The sequence below is a fragment of the Oncorhynchus kisutch genome, linkage group LG19, assembly GCF_002021735.2.
Source record: "Oncorhynchus kisutch isolate 150728-3 linkage group LG19, Okis_V2, whole genome shotgun sequence".
Taxonomy (NCBI): domain Eukaryota; kingdom Metazoa; phylum Chordata; class Actinopteri; order Salmoniformes; family Salmonidae; genus Oncorhynchus; species Oncorhynchus kisutch.
The window spans coordinates 18,685,200-18,707,529 of NC_034192.2; the positions used below are offsets into that span (position 1 = coordinate 18,685,200).

The following is a 22,330-nucleotide window of genomic DNA, read 5'->3' on the forward strand; positions in this document are numbered from 1 at the left end:
GAAAACAAAGTGCCATATGTAATGCATATAAAAATATACTCTTTGTTTTTTTTTAGCTATATAAAGCCTAAATAAAACAAAATCGCTGAATACATAGAAGGTTGATGCCTGAAATAGTGACCCCTGACCCATGCCCATAGATCTGTATTATATGGTTCGGCAAAATACTTATTCTCAGGACAGGTTGCCTTTAACTCTGCTGGTATAGACCTGAATGCAAGGGGTGAGCGAAAGTGAAATTCCATGTTTCTGGCATTCGTTGGTACGTGCAGTGTATCGCCCATGGAGCTCCATAACGCTTACACCGCATCATCTCAGAATGGGAATAATTACCCCCCCCCATGTTGGAATTGAGACCGAAATAGGGACATGTTTTCTTTTTCCTTTGTATGGGCTTGAACGGGTTGCTTTGTTGGGCTCTTTTGGTAAAATGATTCAGTGCAGCACTCACCAATTCACCTAGTATCATGTTAAAATCATGTTCAATGAATTGAGGAGGGATGGTGAGCAAAAAAATCAGATAACTACTTAGACACGCTACTGACAATAGAAATGCACAGATCTAAGAAAATGAAAATTGCAGAAAAATGTTTTGTACTCTACTGTTGTGGCTTTATGCTTAATGCCACACTAACTCTGGTACACTTCAGTAGCAATCAAAGAGAAAAAGATATATATTAAACATTGCTATCCATACTATAAGACCTTTTAGTTTGAAGATATCTTAACATAAATAAACCATTTATTTTCAGTGTTCAAACATACAGTGCCTTCAGAAAATATTCACACCCCTTGACTTTTTCCACATTTTGTTGTGTTACACCCTGAATTGAAAATGGTTTACCCCATAATGTCAAAGTGGAATTCTGTTTTCGGAAAGGTTTTACAATCCCTTGCAAAGAAGGGCACCTATTAGTAGATGGCAAAAATAAATAAATAAAAGCAGACATTGAATATCCCTTTGAGCATGGTGAAGTTATTAATTACACTTTGGATGGTGTATCAATACACCCAGTCACTATGAAGTTACAGGCGTCATTTTTGAATCTTATCCAGAGCAACTTACATTTTCATCAACTGTTTTGTTGTTGTTGACAATAACCTAAAACACATGGCCAAATCTATACGGGAATTGCTTACCAAGAAGACAGTGAATGAGTTGCCGAGTTACAGTTTTGACTTACATCTCCTTGAAAGTCTATGGCAAGACCTGAAAATGGTTGTCTAGCAATGATCAACAACCAATTTGACAGAGCTATTAGAATTTTGAAAAAATTATTGACAAATGTTGCGCAATCCATGTGTGGAAAGCTTTTAGAGACTTACCCAGAAAGACACAGCTGTATTCACTGCCAAAGGTGATTCTTACATGTATTGACTCAAGAGGGTTGAATACTTATCTAATCCAGATGTATTTGTGTTTTATTTTTCATTCATTCGTTTTTTTTTTTTTTTTTTTTTTACAAATGTTAAAATTTTTCTCCCACTTTGACATTATAGAGTATTTTGTGTATATTGTTGACAGGAAATTACAAATCCATTTTAATAACACTTTGTAACACTACACTAAAAAAAAGCAAGGGGTGTGAATAGTTTCTGAAGGCTTTGTAAATACAGTGTGACTGGATAGTCAAGGTACACCACCATTCTACACCAGTCTTTTGAAACCACGCTCCTTTCTCTCTCCATCCGTCTCCCATCGCAGTCAAAAGGCACTTTGCTGATGTACCGTTTCCAGTTTGAGGTTGTAATTATGTCAGTTTTTTTACTTCCCTGTTTCAGATGTCGAGGTTAATTTTGCTTTTATGAGCAGTGTTACCGAGGAGATGAAAACTGCACTTGATAAAGTTTGGGTCCGCAATGTTTCCAATAAACAGATTTGCTTGGTTGGAGACAGAAAAATGAACAACCACAATCCTTGCACTTCATCAATATCTTGCAACACATAGTATATCTGCATCACAGTTTTCCAGTCAGCACATAAGAAGAAAACATTATTTGCCTACTTCTCAAAGTAATTTCTCTCAAAGTCATTTTAGTACATTTAATCATTCCTTTGTTTTTAAAAATCAAATAGGATGTCCAATGTGCAAAATGAAGCCGTGAAGAATCGAACAATTTTCCAAGTCCACTCTGTAGAGTCCCTCCTGAAGTCCTTCCCCACTAAGTCCACGTCCTAGTACCCTTTTTTCCTTCCTTGTATCCTCTCTCAGGGCCTTGCCTTGCCTTGTCCCTTTTCCCAGCTCCGTCCCTCATCCCTCCATCCATCTGCTTGTCCATCCATCCTTTATTTGCAGGTGAACACCTCAGACTTCTCGCTGCACGTGTTACACTTCACAAAACAGCACCACTGGAACTTGCAGTTGCACTGCCACACGCGGGTATACTGGTGGGTGTTGTGGCCTCTACCACAACACATCAGATTGCAGCCGTCGGTATGGGGTGACGTGTGGTTACACAGCCTCCCCCGCGTCCCTGTGCTCCCTGTTGCCGTGTCCTCCTCGCAGTAGTTAGGAGACCTCTCCAGGTAGACCAGATCTGTGTCCGTGGGTTTCTGGTAGCCCCGCGCCTCCTTCAGCCGAAGGAAGGATGGTTGGCGGAGACGGGAGGCCCGGACCGGTTCGACTTGGACCGCCTCGCTGTAGCGCTCTTTCAGGATGTAGCCAATCTCCCGGAACTTGGGTAAGGTGATCCAGCAGGTCTTGGTGGTGCAGGAGCCTGACACGCCGTGACACTTACACTCCAACTTCATATGCTCCTCCAGGATCTGAGGGAGAGGAGAGAAGAGGGTTGGATACAAGGTTTGGAAAAGGTTGACATGACCCGAGGGTTAGATAAATGCTTTGAGTAAGAGTTGGCAAATCCCAAATGTTGAATAGTTGTGTGTAGGTAGCTTAACTACTTAATTCAAAGTGATGTGAATTGGAGATTTGTATGAAAGAGTTTAGGCCAGCCCATATATCCACAAATTGTATTTTCCATTCAACAGTTCTACAATACATTACGTCTATCAACTAAGGGCATCCCCTGAAATATAGCCTAAAGTCCATTTTGACTATATATTTAAAATCCCCCAACTGGACAGTGATGCCAGCTATGTAAAAAAATAAAGTGAAAATAACTTATGACTCAAGCCTCTACTCTCTTACTAACTTGACCTTTTTAAGGACCACAGTGGACAGAATAAACAACCAGAACTCTTATGTAACCAGAACCTGTATAACGTTGTACTTGGTTTCATGTGCGATTTAAGTTTTGATGTCTTGCGGATATATTTAGCGGACACATTTGACAGATGACAGTTTACCATTTAGGGTTGAGTTATATAAACTCAGCAAAAATAAAAAACTTTTTCCTTTTTCAGGACCCTGTCTTTCAAAGATAATTCGTAAAAATTCAAATAACTTCACAGATCTTCATTGTAAAGGGTTTAAACACTGTTTCCCATGTTTGTTCAATGAACCATGAACAATTAATGAGCATGCACCTGTGGAACGGTCGTTACGACACTAACAGCTGCAGATGTGGCCTGCAGATGTGGCCAGGACAATAAATTGCAACTGGCCTATGAGACGCCTAAGACAGCACTACAGGGAGACAGGACGGACAGCTGATCATCCTCACAGTGGCAGACCATGTGTAACAACACCTGCACAGGATCGGTACATCCGAACATCACACCTGTGGGACAGGTACAGGATGGCAACAACAACTGCCCGAGTTACACCAATAACGCACAATCCCTCCATCAGTGCTCAGACTAACCGCAATAGGCTGAGAGAGGCTGGACTTAGGGCTTGTAGGCCTGCTGTAAGGCAGGTCCTCACCAGACATCACCGGCAACAACGTCGTCTATGGGCACAAACCCACCGTCTCTGGACCAGACCGGACTGGCAAAAAGTGCTCTTCACTGATGAGTCACGGTTTTGTCTCACCAGGGGTGATGGTCGGATTCGCGTTTATCGTCAAAGGAATGAGCGTTACACCGAGGCCTGTACTCTGGAGAGGGATCAATTTTGAGGTGGAGGATCAATCATGGTCTGGGGCGGTGTGTCACTGCATCTGAGTGAGCTTGTTGTCATTGCAGGCAATCTCAACGCTGTGCGATACGTGGAAGACATCCTCTTCCATCATTTGGTACCCTTCCTGCAGGCTCATCCTGACATGACCCTCCAGCATGACAATGCCACCAGCCATACTGCTCGTTCTGTGCGTGATTTCCTGTAAGACAGGAATGTCAGTGTCCTGCGATGGCCAGCGAAGAGCCCAGATCTCAATCCCATTGAGCACGTCTGGAACCTGTTGGATCGGAGGGTGAGGGCTAGGGCCATTCCCCCCCAGAAATGTCCGGGAAGAGTGGGGTATCATCTCACAGCAAGAACTGGCAAATCTGGTGCAGTCCATGAGGAGGAGATGCACTGCAGTACTTAATACAGCTGGTGGCCACACCAGATACTGACTGTTACTTTTGATTTTGACCCCCCCTTTGTTCAGGGACACATTATTCCATTTCTGTTAGTCACATGTCTGCGGAACTTGTTCAGTTTATGTCTCAGTTGTTGAATCTTATGTTCATACAAATATTTACACGTTAAGTTTGCTGAAAATAAACGCAGTTGACAGTTTTTTAAATTTTAAAATGTATTATTTTATTTTATTTCACCTTTATTTAACCAGGTAAGCTAGTTGAGAACAAGCTCTCATTTACAACTGCGACCTGGCCAAGATAAAGCCAAGCAGTGCAACACAAACAAAAACACAGAGTTACACATGGAATAAACAAGCGTACAGTCAATAACACAATAGGGGAAAAAAGAAAGTCTATATACAGTGTGTGCAAATGGTGTGAGGAGGTAAGGCAATAAATAGGCCATGGTAGCAAAGTTATTACAATTTAGCAAATTAACACTGTAGTGATAGATGAGCAGATGGTGATGTGCAAGTAGAAATACTGGTGTGCAAAAGAGCAGGAAACTAAATAAAAACAATATGGGGATGAGGTAGGTAGATTGGGTGGGCTATTTACAGATGGGCTGTGTACAGCTGCAGCGATCAGTTAGCTGATGTTTAAAGTTAGTGAGGGAAATATAAGTCTCCAGCTTCAGTGATTTTTGCAATTCGTTCCAGTCATTGGCAGCAGAGAACTGGAAGGAAAGGCAGCCAAAGGAGGTGTTGGCTTTGGGGATGACCAGTGACATATACCTGCTGGAGCGCGTGCTACAGGTGGGTGTTGTTATCATGACCAGTGAGCTGAGATAAGGCGTAGCTTTACCTAGCATAGACTTATGGATGACCTTGAGCCAGTGGGTCTGGTGACGAATATGTAGCAAGGTCCAGAATATGTAGCAAGGGCCAGAAACGTTTAGTTGTGACCAAATTTTGAAATGTTTATGTAGACTAATGTTCCCCAAAAAATAATAGCAAATTCTAACACAAAGCAATATCTATCAGTGTTGACATTAGATGCATTGTCAATAGGAATTCAAAACTTCTGTGTGGCCAGTACTGTAGCCTACTAGCCTATCATGTACGAGTGTATCAAGCCTGTTGCACTTGATCTGCCCTGCTATCAAGTTAGGGGAATTGGCTCTTGATTAGGTTGGTTCAGTGTGTGCAGTGGTGCAGCAGCATGGTTTTGGGGGCTGCCAACGAGAGAGGAAGAGAGAGAGACTTTGCAATAATATCCTGCATCCTGACTTAATGCTCTGTATTTCAATGAATGGGACTGCAGGGTTATGGCAGGACTCCATTTGGCAGCCGGTTTGCCCGGCCTTGCGTTCCCTCCGCTCACACACACACATACACACAGGGGCGAGTTCACGCACACACCCACACATGGGCAGGCACACACGCATGTGCTCTCACACACACACACATTTTGAAACCTTCTGTTTTTAAACTAGTATAGCATAATTTAGCACAGCGATGCGGTCTCCTCTGAACTTACATTTACACTGAAAAAATATATAAATGCAACAATTTCAAAGATTTTACTGCGTTACAGTTCATATAAGGAAATCAGTCAATTGAAATAAATTCCTTAGGCCCTAATCTATAGATTTTACATGACTGGGAATACAGATATGCATCTGTTGGTCACAGATACTTAAAAAAAAGGTAGGGGCGTGGATCAGAAAACCAGAAAACCATCTTCTTCACATATAGTTGATCAGGCTGTTGATTGTTTCGTGTGGAATGTTATCCCACTCTTCAATGGCTGTGAGAAGTTGCTGGATATTGCTGGGAACTGGAACACGCTGTCATACACATCAATCCAGAGAAAACAAACGTGATTCATCCGTGAAGAGCACACTTCTCTAGCATGCCAATGGCCATCGAAGGTGAGCATTTGCCCAATGAAGTTGGTTATGGCGCCGAACTGCAGTCAGGTCATGACCCTGGTGAGGAAGACGAGCACACAGATGAACTTCCCTGAGACCGTTTCTGACAGTTTGTGCAGAAATTCTCTGGTTGTGCAAACCCACAGTTTCATCAGCTGTCCGGTTGGCTGGTCTCAGACGGTCCCGCAGGTGGAGAAGCCGGCTGTGGAGGTCGGTTGTGAGGCCGGTTGGACATACTGCCAAATTCTCTAAAACAACACATCCATGTTGTGTGACAAAACTGCACATTATAGAGTGGCCTTTTATTGTCCGCAGCACAAGGTGCACCTTTGTAATGATCATGCTGTTTAATCAGCTTCTTGATATGCCACACCTATCAGGTGGATGGATTATCTTGACAAATTAGAAATGCTCACTAACAGGGATGTGAACAAATCTCTGCACAAAATTTGAGAGAAATACACTTTTTGTGCGTATGGAACATTTCCGGGATCTTTTTAATTCACCTCATGAAACATGGGACGAACGTTGCATTTAGATTTTTGTTCCGTATACTTTCCTGGTTGAGTTGTATTATATTCTATTGTCTGATATTCTAGATCTCTACAGAATCAACTACATGTTTGTTAGGTGTGTTAAAACCCCAGACAACAAGACAAGCAGTGTCAGTCACTTTACCTTTCGTCCTGCCTCATTATTATGCAGGTTCATCAGACGTCGGGCGTTCTTCTTGATCTCTCGGGCATCCACGAAGCGTCTGGAGAACTCCACGCCGTACTTGATGTTGGCCGAGCAGCCTCCCCACTTCCAGCCCTCCTCCTGGTCATGGTAGCCCTGCTTCTCCCTGTCGCAGCCACACTGGCTCAGGTTGCCCTGACTACACGCCGCTGTCACCGAATGTGCCACGCCAGCCGCCGTAATGGAATAGGTGAACGCCGCCTCTCGGCTGCCTGGGGCGGAGAGAGAGGGAGAGAGCGGCAAAGAGTTATCTTGCACTAGTCCTAGGTGAGTTATATTGCATTACAGTACATAGTATGAGTTTGTGTTACTATATAGTATAGTATTTTATGCTGTGGCCTAATGAAAGGCTTGTGGCCCACTACAACAAAATTCATCCACACTTTACATTACTAGGTGACCTGACTGCAATTTGGCCTTTTACTAGTCTAATGTAATTAACCTGTAACAGGCTAATAAATACCTACCATTCCTTATTTGATAGTCTCTTTCTAACTGACTCTCGTCAGAGCCCTAATTTTTAACAGGTGGGCTGGGTAAGACTCCACTGATAAAACCCCAAGTGACATCTGCTGGTTGACCACAGGAGCCTTACTGTATCTGTGTCTGTACAGCAGATACAGCAAAAAGTACTGTATATACTATAGTATTACTATAGTAGTATATGTACTATAGTATTATAGAGTATATATACTGAACAAAAATATAAATGCAACATGCAACAATTAGAGTTACAGTTCATATAAGGAAATAGATGTCTGGTTAGTATGCAGGCCATTGAAGAACTGGGCGGCTGATGAATGGCACAATAAAGGGCCTCAACATCTCGTCACGCTATCTCTGTGCATGGAAATTGCCATCAGTAAAATACAATTGTGTTCGTTGTCCATAGCGTATGTGTCACGGTTGTCGTAAGAATCGGACCACGGCGCAGCGGATGTTGAGTTCCACGTATTTATTTCAAAGTGAAACTTAAAGCAAAAACAATAAATCAATAAACGAACAATGAAACGTGACTATGTGGTGCACATGCACAAACACAAAACAATATCCCACAAACACAGGTGGGAAAAATAGCTACTTATATATGAATCCAATTAGAGCCAATGATTACCAGCTGCCTCTAATTGGGAATCATACAAAACACCAACATAGAAAAATAAACTAGAACACAACATAGAAATATTAAGCTAGAATACCCCCTAGTCACGTGACATTATGCCTGCCCATACCGTAACCCCACAGCCACCATGGAGCACTCTGTTCACAACGGTGACCCAACAGGTCCACTGACGATGCAATCGCCATCACACTGCACACTGCCCTATCCCATCTGGACAAGAATACCTATGTAAGAATGCTATTCATTGACTACAGGTCAGCATTCAACACCATAGTACCCTCCAAGCTCATCATCAAGCTGGAGGCCCTGGGTCTCAACTCCGCCTTGTGCAATTGGGTCCTGGACTTTCTGACGGGCCGCCGCCAGGTGGTGAAGTTGGGAAACAACATCTCCCATTCGCTGACTCTCAACACTGGGGCCCCACAAGGGTGGGTGCTCAGCCCCCTCCGTGTACTTCTTGTTCACCCACGACTGCGTGGCCATACACACCTCCAACTCAAATCATCAAGTTCGCAGATGACACAACAGTAGTGGGCGTGATTACCAACAATGACAAGACAGCCTACAAGGAGGAGGTGAGGGCACTCGGAGTGTGGTGTCAGGAAAACAACCTCTCACACAAAATGAACAAAACAAAGGAGATGATCGTGAACTTCAGGAAACAGCAGAGGGAGGATCCCCCTATCCACATCGAAGGAACAGCAGTGGAGAAGGTGGAACGTTTTCTGTACAGCACTTTGTGACATCAGCTGATGTAAGAAGGGCTTTATAAATACATTAATTGATTAAGTTCTCTGCGTACACATCACAGACTAACTAAAATGGTCCACCCACACAGACAGTGTGGTGAAGAAGGCACAACAGCGCCTCTTCAACCTCAAGAGGCTGAAGAAATTTGGCTTGTCACCCAAAACCCTAACAAACTGGTATGGCAACTGCACCGCCCTCAATCGCAAGGCTCTTCGGAGGGTGGTGCTAACTCAGAGAGGCTGCTGCCTGCATTGAGACCCAATCACTGGCCACTTTAATAAATGGATCAATAGTCACTTTAAATAATGCCACTTTAATAATGTTTATATATCTTACATTACTCACATCATATGTATATAGTGTATTTTATACCATCTATTGCACCTTGCCTATGCCGCTCGGCCATCGCTCATCCATATGTTTCTATATACATATTCGCATTGTGTTGTGTGACAAAACTGCAAATTTTAGAGTGGCATTTTATTGTCTCCAGCACAAGGTGCACCTGTGTAATGATCGTGCTTTTTAATAAGCTTCTTGATATGCCACACCTGTCAGGTGGATGGATTATCTTGGCAAAAGAGAAAATGCTCATTAACAGGGATGTAAACAAATTTGTGCACAAAATTTGAGAGAAATAATATATTTAGCATTTGGAAAATTTCTGGGATGTTTTATTTCAGCTCATGAAACATGGGACCAACACTTTAAATGCTATGTTTATAGTTTTGTTCAGTGTAGATGATCCTATCTATAAGTGCACTTAATGTGTGCCAGTTGGTTTCTGCTTCAGCCAACACATTTGTCATTCTATTGCTGAAAATGTAGCGTTATTGAACTCACTACCTTCACTCTAGACAAGTTGTTTATGGATGTAGTGTAACATCTTGTAAAGGATTTATAAGATGTTAAAAAACACACAAATCCGCTTAAAGATGCTAGATAAATGTTAAGTGAACATTACTCATATTGTTTTTGTAGCTGGTGGTGGTAACTTATCACGGGTTATAGACCCACAACCTCATGATACATTCTCACATCTGCTGTACCATTGATCATTCTGTCAAACTACACCATCAAAGCAACGATAAATACCCGTAAGAGACTTTCAAATGACCCGCTTTCCATTTCAGAACAAACACATTAACATTTACAGCAGGGAAAGGAAATGAATTACTGTACAGTTGAAGTCGAAGTTTACATACGCCTTAGCCAAATACATTTAAACTCAGTTTTTCACAATTCCTGACATTTAATCCAAGTACAAATCCACTGTTTTAGGTCAGTTAGGATCACCACTTTATTTTAAGAATGTGAAATGTCAGAATAATAGTAGAAAGAATGATTTATTTCAGATTTGATTTATTCCATCAAATTCCCAGTGGGTCAGAAGTTTACATACAATGCTAACATAGTATTTGGTAGCATTGCCTTTAAATTGTTTAACTTGGGTCAAACGTTTCGGGTAGCCTTCCGCAAGCTTTTCATAATAAGTTGGGTGAATTTTGGCCCATTCCTGCTGACAGAGATGGTGTAACTCAGTCAGGTTTGTAGGCCTCCTTGCTCGCACACACTTTTTCAGTTCTGCCCACAAATGTTCTATAGGATTGAAGTCAGGGCTTTGTGATGGTCACTCCAATACCTTGACTTTGTTGTCCACAACTTTGGAAGTATGCTTGGGGTCATTGTCCATTTGGAAGACCCATTTGCGACCAAGCTTTAACTTCCTGACTGATGTCTTGAGATGTTGCTTCAATATAGCCACATAATGTTGATTCTTCATGATGCCATCTAATTTTTGAAGTGCACCAGTCCCTCCTGCAGCAAAGCACCCCCACAACATGATGCTGCCACCCTGTGCTTCACGGTTGGGATGGTGTTTTTTGGCTTGCAAGCCTCCCTCTTTTTCCTCCTAACATAACAATGGGCATTATGGCCAAACAGTTCTATTTTTGTTTCATCAGACCAGAGGACATTTCTCCAAAAAGTACGATCTTTGTCCCCATGCGTAGTCTGGCTTTTTTATGGCGGTTTTGGAGCAGTGGCTTCTTCCTTGCTGAGCAGCCTTTCAGGTTATGTCGATATAGGACTCGTTTTACTGTGGATGTAGATACTTTTGTACCTGTTTCCTCCAGCATCTTCACGAGGTCCTTTGCTGTTGTTCTGGGATTGATTTGCACTTTTCATCACTAAAGTACGTTCATCTCTAGGAGACAGAAGGCGTCTCCTTCCTGAGCGGTATGAAGGCTGCGTGGTCCCATGGTGTTTATACTTGCGTGCTATTGTTTGTACAGATTAATGTGGTACCTTCAGGCGTTTGGAAATTGCTCCCAAGGATGAACCAGACTTGTGGTCTAAATTTTTTTCTGATGTCTTGGCTGATTTCTTTTGATTTTCCCATGATGTCAAGCAAAGAGACAGTGAGTTTGAAGGTAGGCCTTGAAATACATCCACAGGTCCACCTCCAATTGACTCAAATGATGTCAATTAGCCTATCATAAGCTTCTAAAGCCATGACATCATTTTTGGAATATTCCAAGTTGTTTAAAGGCCCAGTCAACTTAGTGTATGTAAATTTCTGACCCACTGGAATTGAATTATAAGTGAATTATAAGTTAAATAATCTGTCTGTAAACAATTGTTAGAAAAATTATTTGTGTCGTGCACAAAGTAGATGTCCTAACCAACTTGTCAAAGAAATTTGTGGAGTGGTTGAAAAACGAGTTTTAATGACTCCAACCTAAGTGTTTGTAAACTTCCGACATCAACTGTATATAACATTACTATTGCGTTGTCCTTGTAATAGGATATTTCTCGCCTCAATCAAGATACTATGTTGGGTTCCATTCTCCTCAACAACCTGAGTATTAATGCATGGTGTCTAGTGGAAGGCAATGGGGTGGCTTCTCTCCAACCTGACAAACTCACTCGTAGATCCCATTAGCTCTGTGGCTCACTGATCCATAACTTTAAACAAACTCTGAAGTCTTCTCTCATCGGTCTGAACCAGGGAAACTGACCTTTCAGTAAATGTAGAATAGTGAAGGTTTTCCTCGAGCTGCCAAATGTCGTCCCCAGCATATAAAATGTGTTTTGATTGTAGAGTAATACACGCTTGGTTCCATTGTTGTGGGTATTTTAACTGCTGTAGCTGACCTTGATTAGTGGTCAAGACAGAAACTCTGGGTCTCACTCAATAGTTATGGTGTATGTTCCCTGTCCTTGCAGGTCATTCAGATTAAGTGTTTGAAGAGGAACTTCTTGACACCCGTGATGCCTTTACATGAACTCGAATGGATCAACTGACCATAGGATGAGCCTGTCCCCAGGCCCTGTGAATGATAAATCCAACATTTCATCACTACCAACAGCAACCCAAGAGGTGAGTCCTACCATAACTTCCCAGTAGATCGACAGAGTTCTTGCCATATCAATCTCTCCCAACACATACAGTCAGTAGAGGGACAAGCTGAGTGTCCCTATTAGCTACCTAACACACCATAACCCTAACACACCACGGTGAACAGAGGAATAGATACATTTCCTTTCCTCTAACAAAACAACTAAATGAATCCTCGATCCAGCAGTCCGCCTGTCTGTGAGAGAAGTGATTGTTTCCAGAGCTGTTGGATTAAACACAGTTCCCAAACCACAGTGAGACCGCAACAAAACATTTCTGACTGATAGACAACTTATATAAGAGAGGCCGTATTAAGACCAATACCACTGGTGTGCTGTGGGAAATAAAATAAAAATAGGGGAATGCTGACTAAAACCAGATCAGAGTGATGTTTAGAGATTATGAGTATAGATAGTTAGGAGAGGTTGCACTTCTAAGGACATTGTGGTTCATTTTCACACAATAATTATTATAGATCTACTGTATTTAGGACAGTCAAGCCCAGAAGCAGGACAGACTTCTACACAATGAGGTCACATGTAGGACTGACTGTTGTAGGATTGAAACCCCTTCAGGACACTAGCATGCCTAATATTATGGAGTAAAAGTACGGTATTCACTGTGGTTATTGAAGGAGGATGATGGTGAAAGAATAATATTCTCACTGGAAGATTTCACTGAAGTAGTTTCACTAACCGTAGAGCTTCACTCTTCATTCTAATGAAGAGGAGGTCTAGTTTGTGAACCTCTCATTGTTGCTTCTATTGCAGGAGTAGCACCACACACACTACAACAACCAAATTGGCCATGATGATAGCTATCGCTCCCACCTTCACCAAATTGTATTGCTCTGAACTGACTACCATAACCTCTCCTGTAACCAGTGCCCTGGTCTGAACATAGCCACTGGGAAGAAAAAGGAAGTTCAACAGAAACAACTTTAATTGAACTTTCATTTTCCTTTAAGAGTGGCTGATCAGATTTGTTTTTATATATCCAGCTTATGCTTTGTGTCATGCACCTTGGACTGCATTGGTTGGACTGTGAGTTAGGTGCTAGTCACTGACAGTAGACCTATACGTTTTCATCGGGGCACAGGAAAAGCCAGTGACTTCTCATTCTGCCCAGTTGGCACAATCAGATGCTCACCTCTCACTTGGTCTGGTGGGCATTCTGATGCAATTACTGCATCATCATCATAAACTATTATTATATCCTTCTCAGTGTGGAGGGGCCACACTGTAGAGAATGTAGAGTAGAGATGAATTACGACCCACAACATTGCGGGTCCTACTTCATCTATACAGGGTGATTTCCCAGACACAGATTAAGCCTAGTCCTGGACTAAAAAGCAAGCTCAATGGGAAATCTCCATCGAAAATTGTTTTTTGTTGTTGTCCAGGAATAGGGATAATCTGCTTCAGGGAAACTGTCCCTACAAGTTTTCTTCAGCCCAGCACCCCCTAACAAGTTATGTGCATTTGACTAGACTAATTGCAGCAGGTAGACTGACCTACTCTCAGCTCTTGTCCGAAGACGGTCCTCTCGCCCAGGGCGGAGCAGTTCCAGCGGCCATAGCGGAACTGGTACTGGCACTCATTGATGCCCTGCTGGGCACCCTCACCGATGACGATGATGGCATCCGGGCGGCTCTGGCAGAGTGCGCGCTGTCTAGGGGCCAGCCCAGGGATCTTGTTGCAGATGATGTTAGCGCCCAATGCTACCACCGAGGACAGTGCCCTATGGGGGGGGGGGGGGGGGGGGGGGGGGGAGAGATAGTTAATCATCAAGACATAGAGTTGGCAGGGCAGAGTCGGCGTGACACGGACTGTAGCTACAGATTCTACAGGTCCCCCCATGGGCAACAGTGTTCCCTCATATCAGTCAGGTTTTGGTTTGGCTCGCAGGTAGTTTTGCTACCAATCTAGTTAGAGCACTTAAGACACACAGCTGATTTAAGACACACTCCTGGTTCGAGACAAGCAGGTCACTGAGATTGTTTATTGTGACCTTATAGATCTGAGTCAGTTAGGAACGACCCTGCTCCACCGCCCTCTTACAAAAAGAGAAAGGGATGGGGAGCGTGACTCGTGTGGCTTGCCGTATCCCTGAAAATTAGTCGAATCACAGTAATGGGCCAATATCTCTATTGTATTTGCCAATAACTTCTGGTTTACACTTGATTGATTATGTTTTGAGACTGACAAATAAACATGTTACATACTAACTTCAGATAAACAAGCAAAACCTGCAACTTGACCCTCGTAAATTTTAAAGGACCACTGTGTGTAAGATTTACTTCGGGTCACTGAATCAGGTTTTAAAATGCACAAAAGCAAACAATGGTTAGCCGATGAAGAACAGACAACAAACCAACTCTGACTAAGAGCCGTTTATTCCCACATTTTAACTAAAGCCATGAACCTCAACAATGACTGTTTTAGGTATTGGTCAGGTCTGTCTGTACAAGTATGAGACATATCTGTGCAGTAATCATTCGTTCTGTGAGGGCATGGGTCTTTTATTGTAATAAGAAATAACCAGTTGTGCAGTCTTAATGTCTACAGAACACAGGATGTCATCCAGCGACATGTTGCTCTTTTCCATATGTTACTTTACAAAAATAGCGTGCCTGGAACATGGTCATGATGCAATGCGCAAATCCTACGAGTCAGGTAAGCTCATTAATTTATGGAAACACTGTGAATATAACATAAGTCATTTATAAATGATCAAAATATTGATTTAATTTTATTTGTCAGTTTGGGAAGTTGGAGCAGCTCTCCATTGACTGTACCACTTTTAGGCTAGTTGGAAAATACATTTAGTCAAATAACGTTTAAAATAAAGCTATTCAACAGACATGTTAAATGTTCATTAAACGTTTTTATTCTTGTTAAGTGGTTTTCTTGTAGGTTTTGTTATTAATATTCCATTTTCAGTCACAAAACCAAACAGATATTTGTTGTTTGGCACCAACAATTTAATGTAAAGGCCAATACCATCCCAGTATTTTACAATAGGCTATTATATAAGTTCCAATAGCTTATTTGAGTTGATCATTTTATAGTGAAATTGCATTATACACTACACATACTTTTCACGTGCGTAAATGTCCTAATTAACAAATTAATTAAATTAGTGTATAATAGAGATTCAATATGTAAAGAGATCTTACAAATGCACACCATCACATGGCTCTCTCTACAAGCACCTGTTGGAGAGAAGGGTAAAAAGCACGTGCCAACCTACAGGTAGCTACCGCTGGTGAGGATGAGGAAGATCTGGGGATAGTAGACGGACAGCAGCGCACTGCGGGACGAGACAATGAGCATGGTGTCATTGAACACAACGACCGCTGCTTGCTTTAGTGAGGGGGAAAAAATGAAATTAGCTAGATAATTCCCTTAGAAGATAAGTAGTCCTGGGTGTTCGTATCAAAAAAATCTCTGTTCCCTTCTTTGGGTCAGTCGGCGGAGCGTTGGTGCTATGCAGCTCCAAGCCCCCCGGTAGTAGCGTTGGCTTCGGGCGCGGAGACTGGACGGGTCATCTCTTGGCGGCAGTGGTGTGAATGTGGTTGTCCTCCTGGACTGATGGGGTGGATTTTAGATTCCGGGACAACAGGGATGTGCCGCTTTCGCCTCCCAAGAGACACTGTTTTATCATTTGCAGAGGGAGACACAGTGGAGGGAGTATGACAGTGCTAAACCGCCCACCCCCAGTTAAAACCAAACGGGACAACGGTAGAGAGACGAGACTTCGACTATTTAGCTCCCAGTTTTTTTTCATTCAATCAATGAATCCATGTGATCAATACTGTCTTAAAAATCTGTGCTTTATGCATTTATATTATTGGTATTATGGTGTTAGGTAGGATACAGATATTTCTGGACATTATGTCTTCAACAGGTCTCAGTAAAAGGCTCGCGTAAAAACAATTGTAAAACCATCAATTGCTTGTGAAGGCATGCATGACAGGTCCTGTTCATTTCAACTGATAAAAGAGACACCATAACATTGGTTGTTGTGGAAACAGGTAGGACATACATGGGGTGACACACAATATAACCACTCAATCCCTAAATAACAACTATAGAAATAATGTAGGATACTTTCAGGACACAATTAATTATCTTGCTCTCTCAATGATCTTTAGATCTCGAAGATACCCTCATGTGGTTGAAAGGTAGAATGCATTTGCCATCACTGTCAACTTGAAGGAGGTCAAATAGTTGTGATCTTGAACACATCACACTGCAGAAAGAAGCTATTATTTAATACTTTTTCTTAGTATTAATCTTGTCAGGAATCATTTAATAGTTCATGAAGACAAAACTGTATCTAAGCCCTGAGTGATTCTTCTCAAACAGGCCCATGTTTTAACCACATGTTTAAAACTTCCAAGACATGCAAATAAAACCACCAAAAGCACTCTAGAATATCAGATGGGAATGAGAAACAAAGAAAGACATATTTACAGTCTTCCCTTTAAAGATGTTCCATGCAAATAACAGCTTGTTTGCCTAGAAACTTAGTGTGAGTAAAACATCTCAGTGGGTGGGGATGGTGCTGTTTAGTTTCAAACAACCTTCAAAGCATGGACCGTTTTACAAGGATACTTCTCTCATGGGATGATAACTGAGGGCAAAGTACGCCCATGTTGTCTCTTCTCTCAACTTTTCGGGGGTGTCGTGTCATGTTAGTGAAGTGTTGTGTTGAAGACATCCTCTGACTGTTGTGCTCTTCATCTTGGTCTGCTAGCACAGATTGGACCAGCTGAGCACTGAGCAGTCATTCAAGTATGAAAGGCATGCTTTGTTTCAATCAATAAAAGAAAACATGAAGAGAAATATCTCACATTCTTTATTCAGATCAGATCAGAAAAGCCACTACAAGCTGAGACTATTATCTGTGTAACCGCAGACTCAGATTCACCCATTTTAAGAGCCAGGCAAGGCAAACCACAACCCCAGTGTTTCCCCACTCCTCCAGTACCCCAACAGCACACCTGATTCAACATGTCAACTTATCATCAAGCCCTCAATGAGTTGAACCAGGTGTTTTTGTCTGTGGCTACAACAAAAATGTGTGCTGTTGGGGGGTACTCGAAGGACTGGAGTTCGGAACCACTACACTACACCCTTCCTACTAAAACCTATTTGCCAACCTCTTGGTCACAGTCTATCTTGGTCACAGACTATCTGTAGCCACAAAGACTCAGATTCACCCTGTCTAAAACCTCTCTGCCAACAAACCACCTTAGAGTTAGATAGAATTCTCTTGCTGATAACACCTCAATCCAGGCTTTCATATCTTTCATTTCAACAAAGCCCCTGTCAGTAAAACACAACTTGTGTCCTACTTCTGATTCCAGCGGACATCTCACAGATAACTTTGTTGGCTTTCTGATCAGGGCCCGCACAAAGCACAGCAGACTAAGTGTACATCTCAAATGGCACCCTATTGCCTATTTAGTGCACTACTTTTGACCATGCCCTTGTCAAAATTAGTGCACTAAATAGGGTATAGGGTACCATTTGAGACATACACAGAGTATCTGGAACTTTCTCTCTGACAGTTTTGTATAATCCTCCTCGCCTTGGTTGCATCTCAAATTGCACCCTGTTCCCTATATAGTGCACTACTTATGACCAGGACCCATATGACTCTGGTAAAAAGTAGTGCACTTATATAGGGAATAGGGTGCCATTTAGGATGTACCCCTTGTTAGTGTATTTGACCACTGTGTCTAAAGCCAAGACAGCACTTAAGCAGTGCACTCGCTGTTTCAACTGGTCTGGACAATGGTATCTGTTTCTTATCATGTTTTTACATAGTAAGGGAGGGATGGGGAGAAATGGAAGGGATTCAAATCATTTTGGTTTCCAACCACGGGGAAAACCTCACAGAATAATGTAAGTTGTCTTTAATATGTGAATCCATCCCCAGAGAGAAAGGATAGAGAACTTCTGCTTGGTGCAAGATGGCCTCCTCTGTCCTCTCTTAGAACTTGACCCAAGGGCAGGGATAGTGACAGTCAGGTAGGATATCATGGGAGAATCTCAATTGCATACTCCTCATGTCCTCTCTCCTCGCCTCCTTCTCAAAACCCATTGCAGGAGAAGGTCAGAGGAAGGGACCTCACCTCCGGCATTTGTGAGGAGTGTGCAGTTGAGATTCTCCCCATGTCCCTGTTTGCCATGTACTATAATCTATCTTTTGGCATTTCACATGTGGAGTTCCCTGAAATTGAAATGGGGTCCCCTGAGAAAATCTGTAATTTTACCAAACAAATTAATTACTTTTTTCTCTTCAAATGGGTATATAATGCAACCTTTTAGTGTCAACTAAGGACCCCTTACGCTATAAGAATGTGCTTTCATGTCATTATTATGTGTCTGGACAGCCGGCACAGAATTAACTAGGGGACATCATGTTGGGACCCCTGGATATTCCAGTGCCAATTTAAGGTGCAGTAAACGTTTGGTAACCTCTGGACTAGGACATCCTGCATGTGTAAAGCAGGAATCCACCCCGGTTTCATCAAATAACTTTTATACATTTGTTTCTGATACCCCCGGGTCCCCTAAAATAGAGAACCAAATAGCTAGATGGTCATGTTATCATATATATTAAGGTAGTAGATATCATAGAACAATTGCTAAGACTTTTATGGGTTAAAAGTTTAGTGCCATAAAGGGTTTCTGTCTGGTACCACTCCAAATATCACTTGACTTTCATCCTATTCATCCCAAACAGATGTCGACACTATACAGTGTAGGAAAAGATAATAAGACCAACCAGCACATTTATGTAATCTCAACTCATCCTTATCAGATGGCTTGGCTGTTATCCTTTACAAAACAGCAGAGGCATTTATCACCAGTAACATGCTTGGACAAACACATGGCACCACTAATCATTCATGTAAAAGGAAAAAGCATAAACTAACCGTCAGGAATCTGTGGAGAAAATGTGTATTCTCACCTCTGCTCCTCTGAGATTGTATGATACACACACACACACACACACACACACACACACACACACACACACACACACACACACACACACACACACACACACACACACACACACACACACACACACACACACACACACACACACACACACACACACACACACACAGTATGGGTGATGAAGAGTAAACTAACCCATGGGGAGTATTTACGATAAAGCCAAGTGGATTTAAAAAATATCTATTTTTATTTTATTTGATTGAATATCCAAAACATACAATATACTTGCAGTGAAACCGCTCAACAACTACACCACAGCAGTCATCCAACAGACTCCCATTCAGAGCGACACACAGAAGAAGCATAAAGGGTCGACACCACGCCCAAGGGCACGTCGACAGATGTTCCACAATGCCAAAAACAGGGACCCCAACCCTCCAAGATCCCCCCACAGTTCCCCAAGAGCTGCCCCTCAACCATCTGAGACCCCCCCCCCCCCCAAGAACCCCCCCAATGCACCAACAACCCCCAAAAATTACTTAAAAAATAAAGAGACAGAGGAAAATGGAAAACAAGGTCACCAAGGACAACTAAAATCATAACAGCAAGCCCAACTGTATATGTTTGTGTGCATGTCTGGCACTATTTACATGTGTGTGTGTCCATGTATGTGTGCATTTGAATGAGAGTGTGTGTATATGCATGTGTACAAATACCTGTACAGCATCAGCCTCAGGCAAACCTGCATTAGTTGTAAAAACTGCCCCTCAGTGTCATTCAAATGTACTTTTTATTATGTTTTATTTTGACTTTATTTGTTATACTTTTATCTTTGACCATCATTCTATCCCCCTCTCAGCAACTCCACTACCACTTGTCTCCAATTCCACATCCCAACCCCCAGCTTCCCTCAGCCCATCCCAACTATCTCTGCTGGCCAACATAAGTTGTGGGGTCACTTAGAAATATCCATGTTTTTGAAAGAAAAGCACATTTTCTGTCCATTAAAATAACATCAAATTGATCAGAAATACAGTGATAACATTGTTAATGTTCTATATGACTATTGTATCTGGTGTTTTGCAGGAGGATGTATGATGAAGTGAGTTGCCCCCAGAAACTGATCTAAGGTCAGTTTTGAATTTATGCCCCCTTGTAGTTTTTACCAATAGAGGGAGACAATAACCTGAAGAATGGCTGAGCTCATATGATATAGCCTAAACCTCCACATTTAGCTTCTCCCTTATCTCTACCCCATATGTATTGTCATTGTTTTCACTTATGTTTCAACTTTCATATTTTATTGTTGATTTTATTAATGTAGTACCCATGAATTTCAGTATATTCCACATTAAAATAGATATGTATTTATTCTTGTCAAGTTCTACATTGTCTGCTTTGTGTGTGATGCCAATGAAGTTCTGGATTGTCTCTCTGAGAAAGCAATGCTCTAAATGTCCACCTGGGGTCTCTTCTCATCCATATTTGCTGCAGAAAAAGTGCTGGAGCTCATGATGTCGAACACCCTCCAAATCATTGCACCGTACTGAGAGACTCTGCAGTGGTTCCGCCATTTTGATTCCCACTTTGGCAAGAGTGAGCATCGGTATTATTGATACTCAACTAACCAAGTTCATATCGGAATAAGTGTTTTTTCCACTGTGTGTAGGCTACTAGGCGTATTATTACTTCCTGAAAAGAGTATTGGATGTTTAAAGGTGTGGTTATAACTGTTTAAACACATTTTTGTCTACTTTTTGTGTAACTATCTGCAAGGTGCAAACGCTTATTTGCAGTGTCCCTTTTTGGGGCAAAATGTCGAAACCAAGGACAGGAAAAGTAAAGGCCCTGTATAACAGAATGTTTATTACATTGTGAAGTTATCTTTATGTACTGACCGTTGGTCCCCATTATGTACTGGTTGTTGTTCCCAAAATAGGGGATTTGGGAATCAAACATATCAGATTTCTGTAAGTCTCTCTTGAATAAATTGAGTGCCATTAGTCCACAGGGTTAGGTTTCTTTGTTGAAACATACTGACAATATCTCTTTCTCTCTAACACACACACACACACACACACACACACACACACACACACACACACACACACACACACACTGCAACCCTTAACAGGTTTTAGCAGGTTCGAATGGCTCAACCCATAAGGCAAAAGTTTTAAGAGCCATGTCGCATTAGTGCTGATTAAGCTTGGTTATAATCACATGGGTCAACTCTGGGGTTAGCTGAACGGGTCATTTGTTTTAACTTTAACAACCATTTTCTGCTTCTCAAAGCACATGTTGGAAAAAACATTAGCAGACATGCTAATATATGTAGCCTGATTATTTGCAGTATTCAACTCAGCAGAGAAAGAGAGACTGGCTAAATCAAACAACTTGCTAAATCATAAACAACAGGTGTACACTAACAGTGAAATGCTTACTTACAGATCCTTTTCCAACAATACAGAATTTAAGAAACAGATTGAAAAAATTGTGACACAAGGAATAAATACACAATGAATAACAAATAACAATAACGAGTAAAAGTAACATGGCTATATACAGAGAATACCAGTACTGAGTTGATGCGCAGGGGTACGAGGTAATTGAGGTAACTGTGTACATATAGGTAGGGGTAAGCACAGTGTTGATGGTCAGCTGTGTTGTTGCCTACCTTCACCACCTGGGGGGGGGGGGGCGGCCCGTCCAGGATCAAGTTGCAGAGGGAGGTGTTCAGTCCCAGGGTCCTGAGCTTGGAGGGGACTATGTTGTTAAATGCTGAGCTGGAGTCAATAAACAACAAAGTCAACAAACAGCATCCTTGTTTAGGTGGGTGAGGGTCGTGCAATAGAGATTAGAGACATATGTGGCTATGTTGGGCCGGTATGTGAATTGGAGTTGGTCCAGGGTGTCTGGGATGATGGTGTTGATGTGATCCATGACCAGCACTTCAAAGTATTTCATGGCAATAGATGGGAGTGCCACGGGGTGATAG

General features: G+C 42.1%; 1 protein-coding gene across 1 annotated transcript; it reads right to left on the reverse strand.

Moving 5' to 3' along the window:
• Positions 1–1,019: 1,019 nt before the first annotated feature.
• On the reverse strand, positions 1,020–17,318 carry wnt7ba (wingless-type MMTV integration site family, member 7Ba). Its single transcript, XM_020509441.2, has 4 exons — positions 15,605–17,318; positions 13,866–14,092; positions 7,020–7,291; positions 1,020–2,767 (listed from the first exon to the last, which is right to left on the reverse strand). Exons 1-4 carry the CDS (start codon positions 15,685–15,687, stop codon positions 2,288–2,290), a joined length of 1,062 nt encoding a protein of 353 aa, XP_020365030.1. The 5' UTR covers positions 15,688–17,318; the 3' UTR covers positions 1,020–2,287.
• Between the last annotated feature and the right edge of the window lie 5,012 nt (positions 17,319–22,330).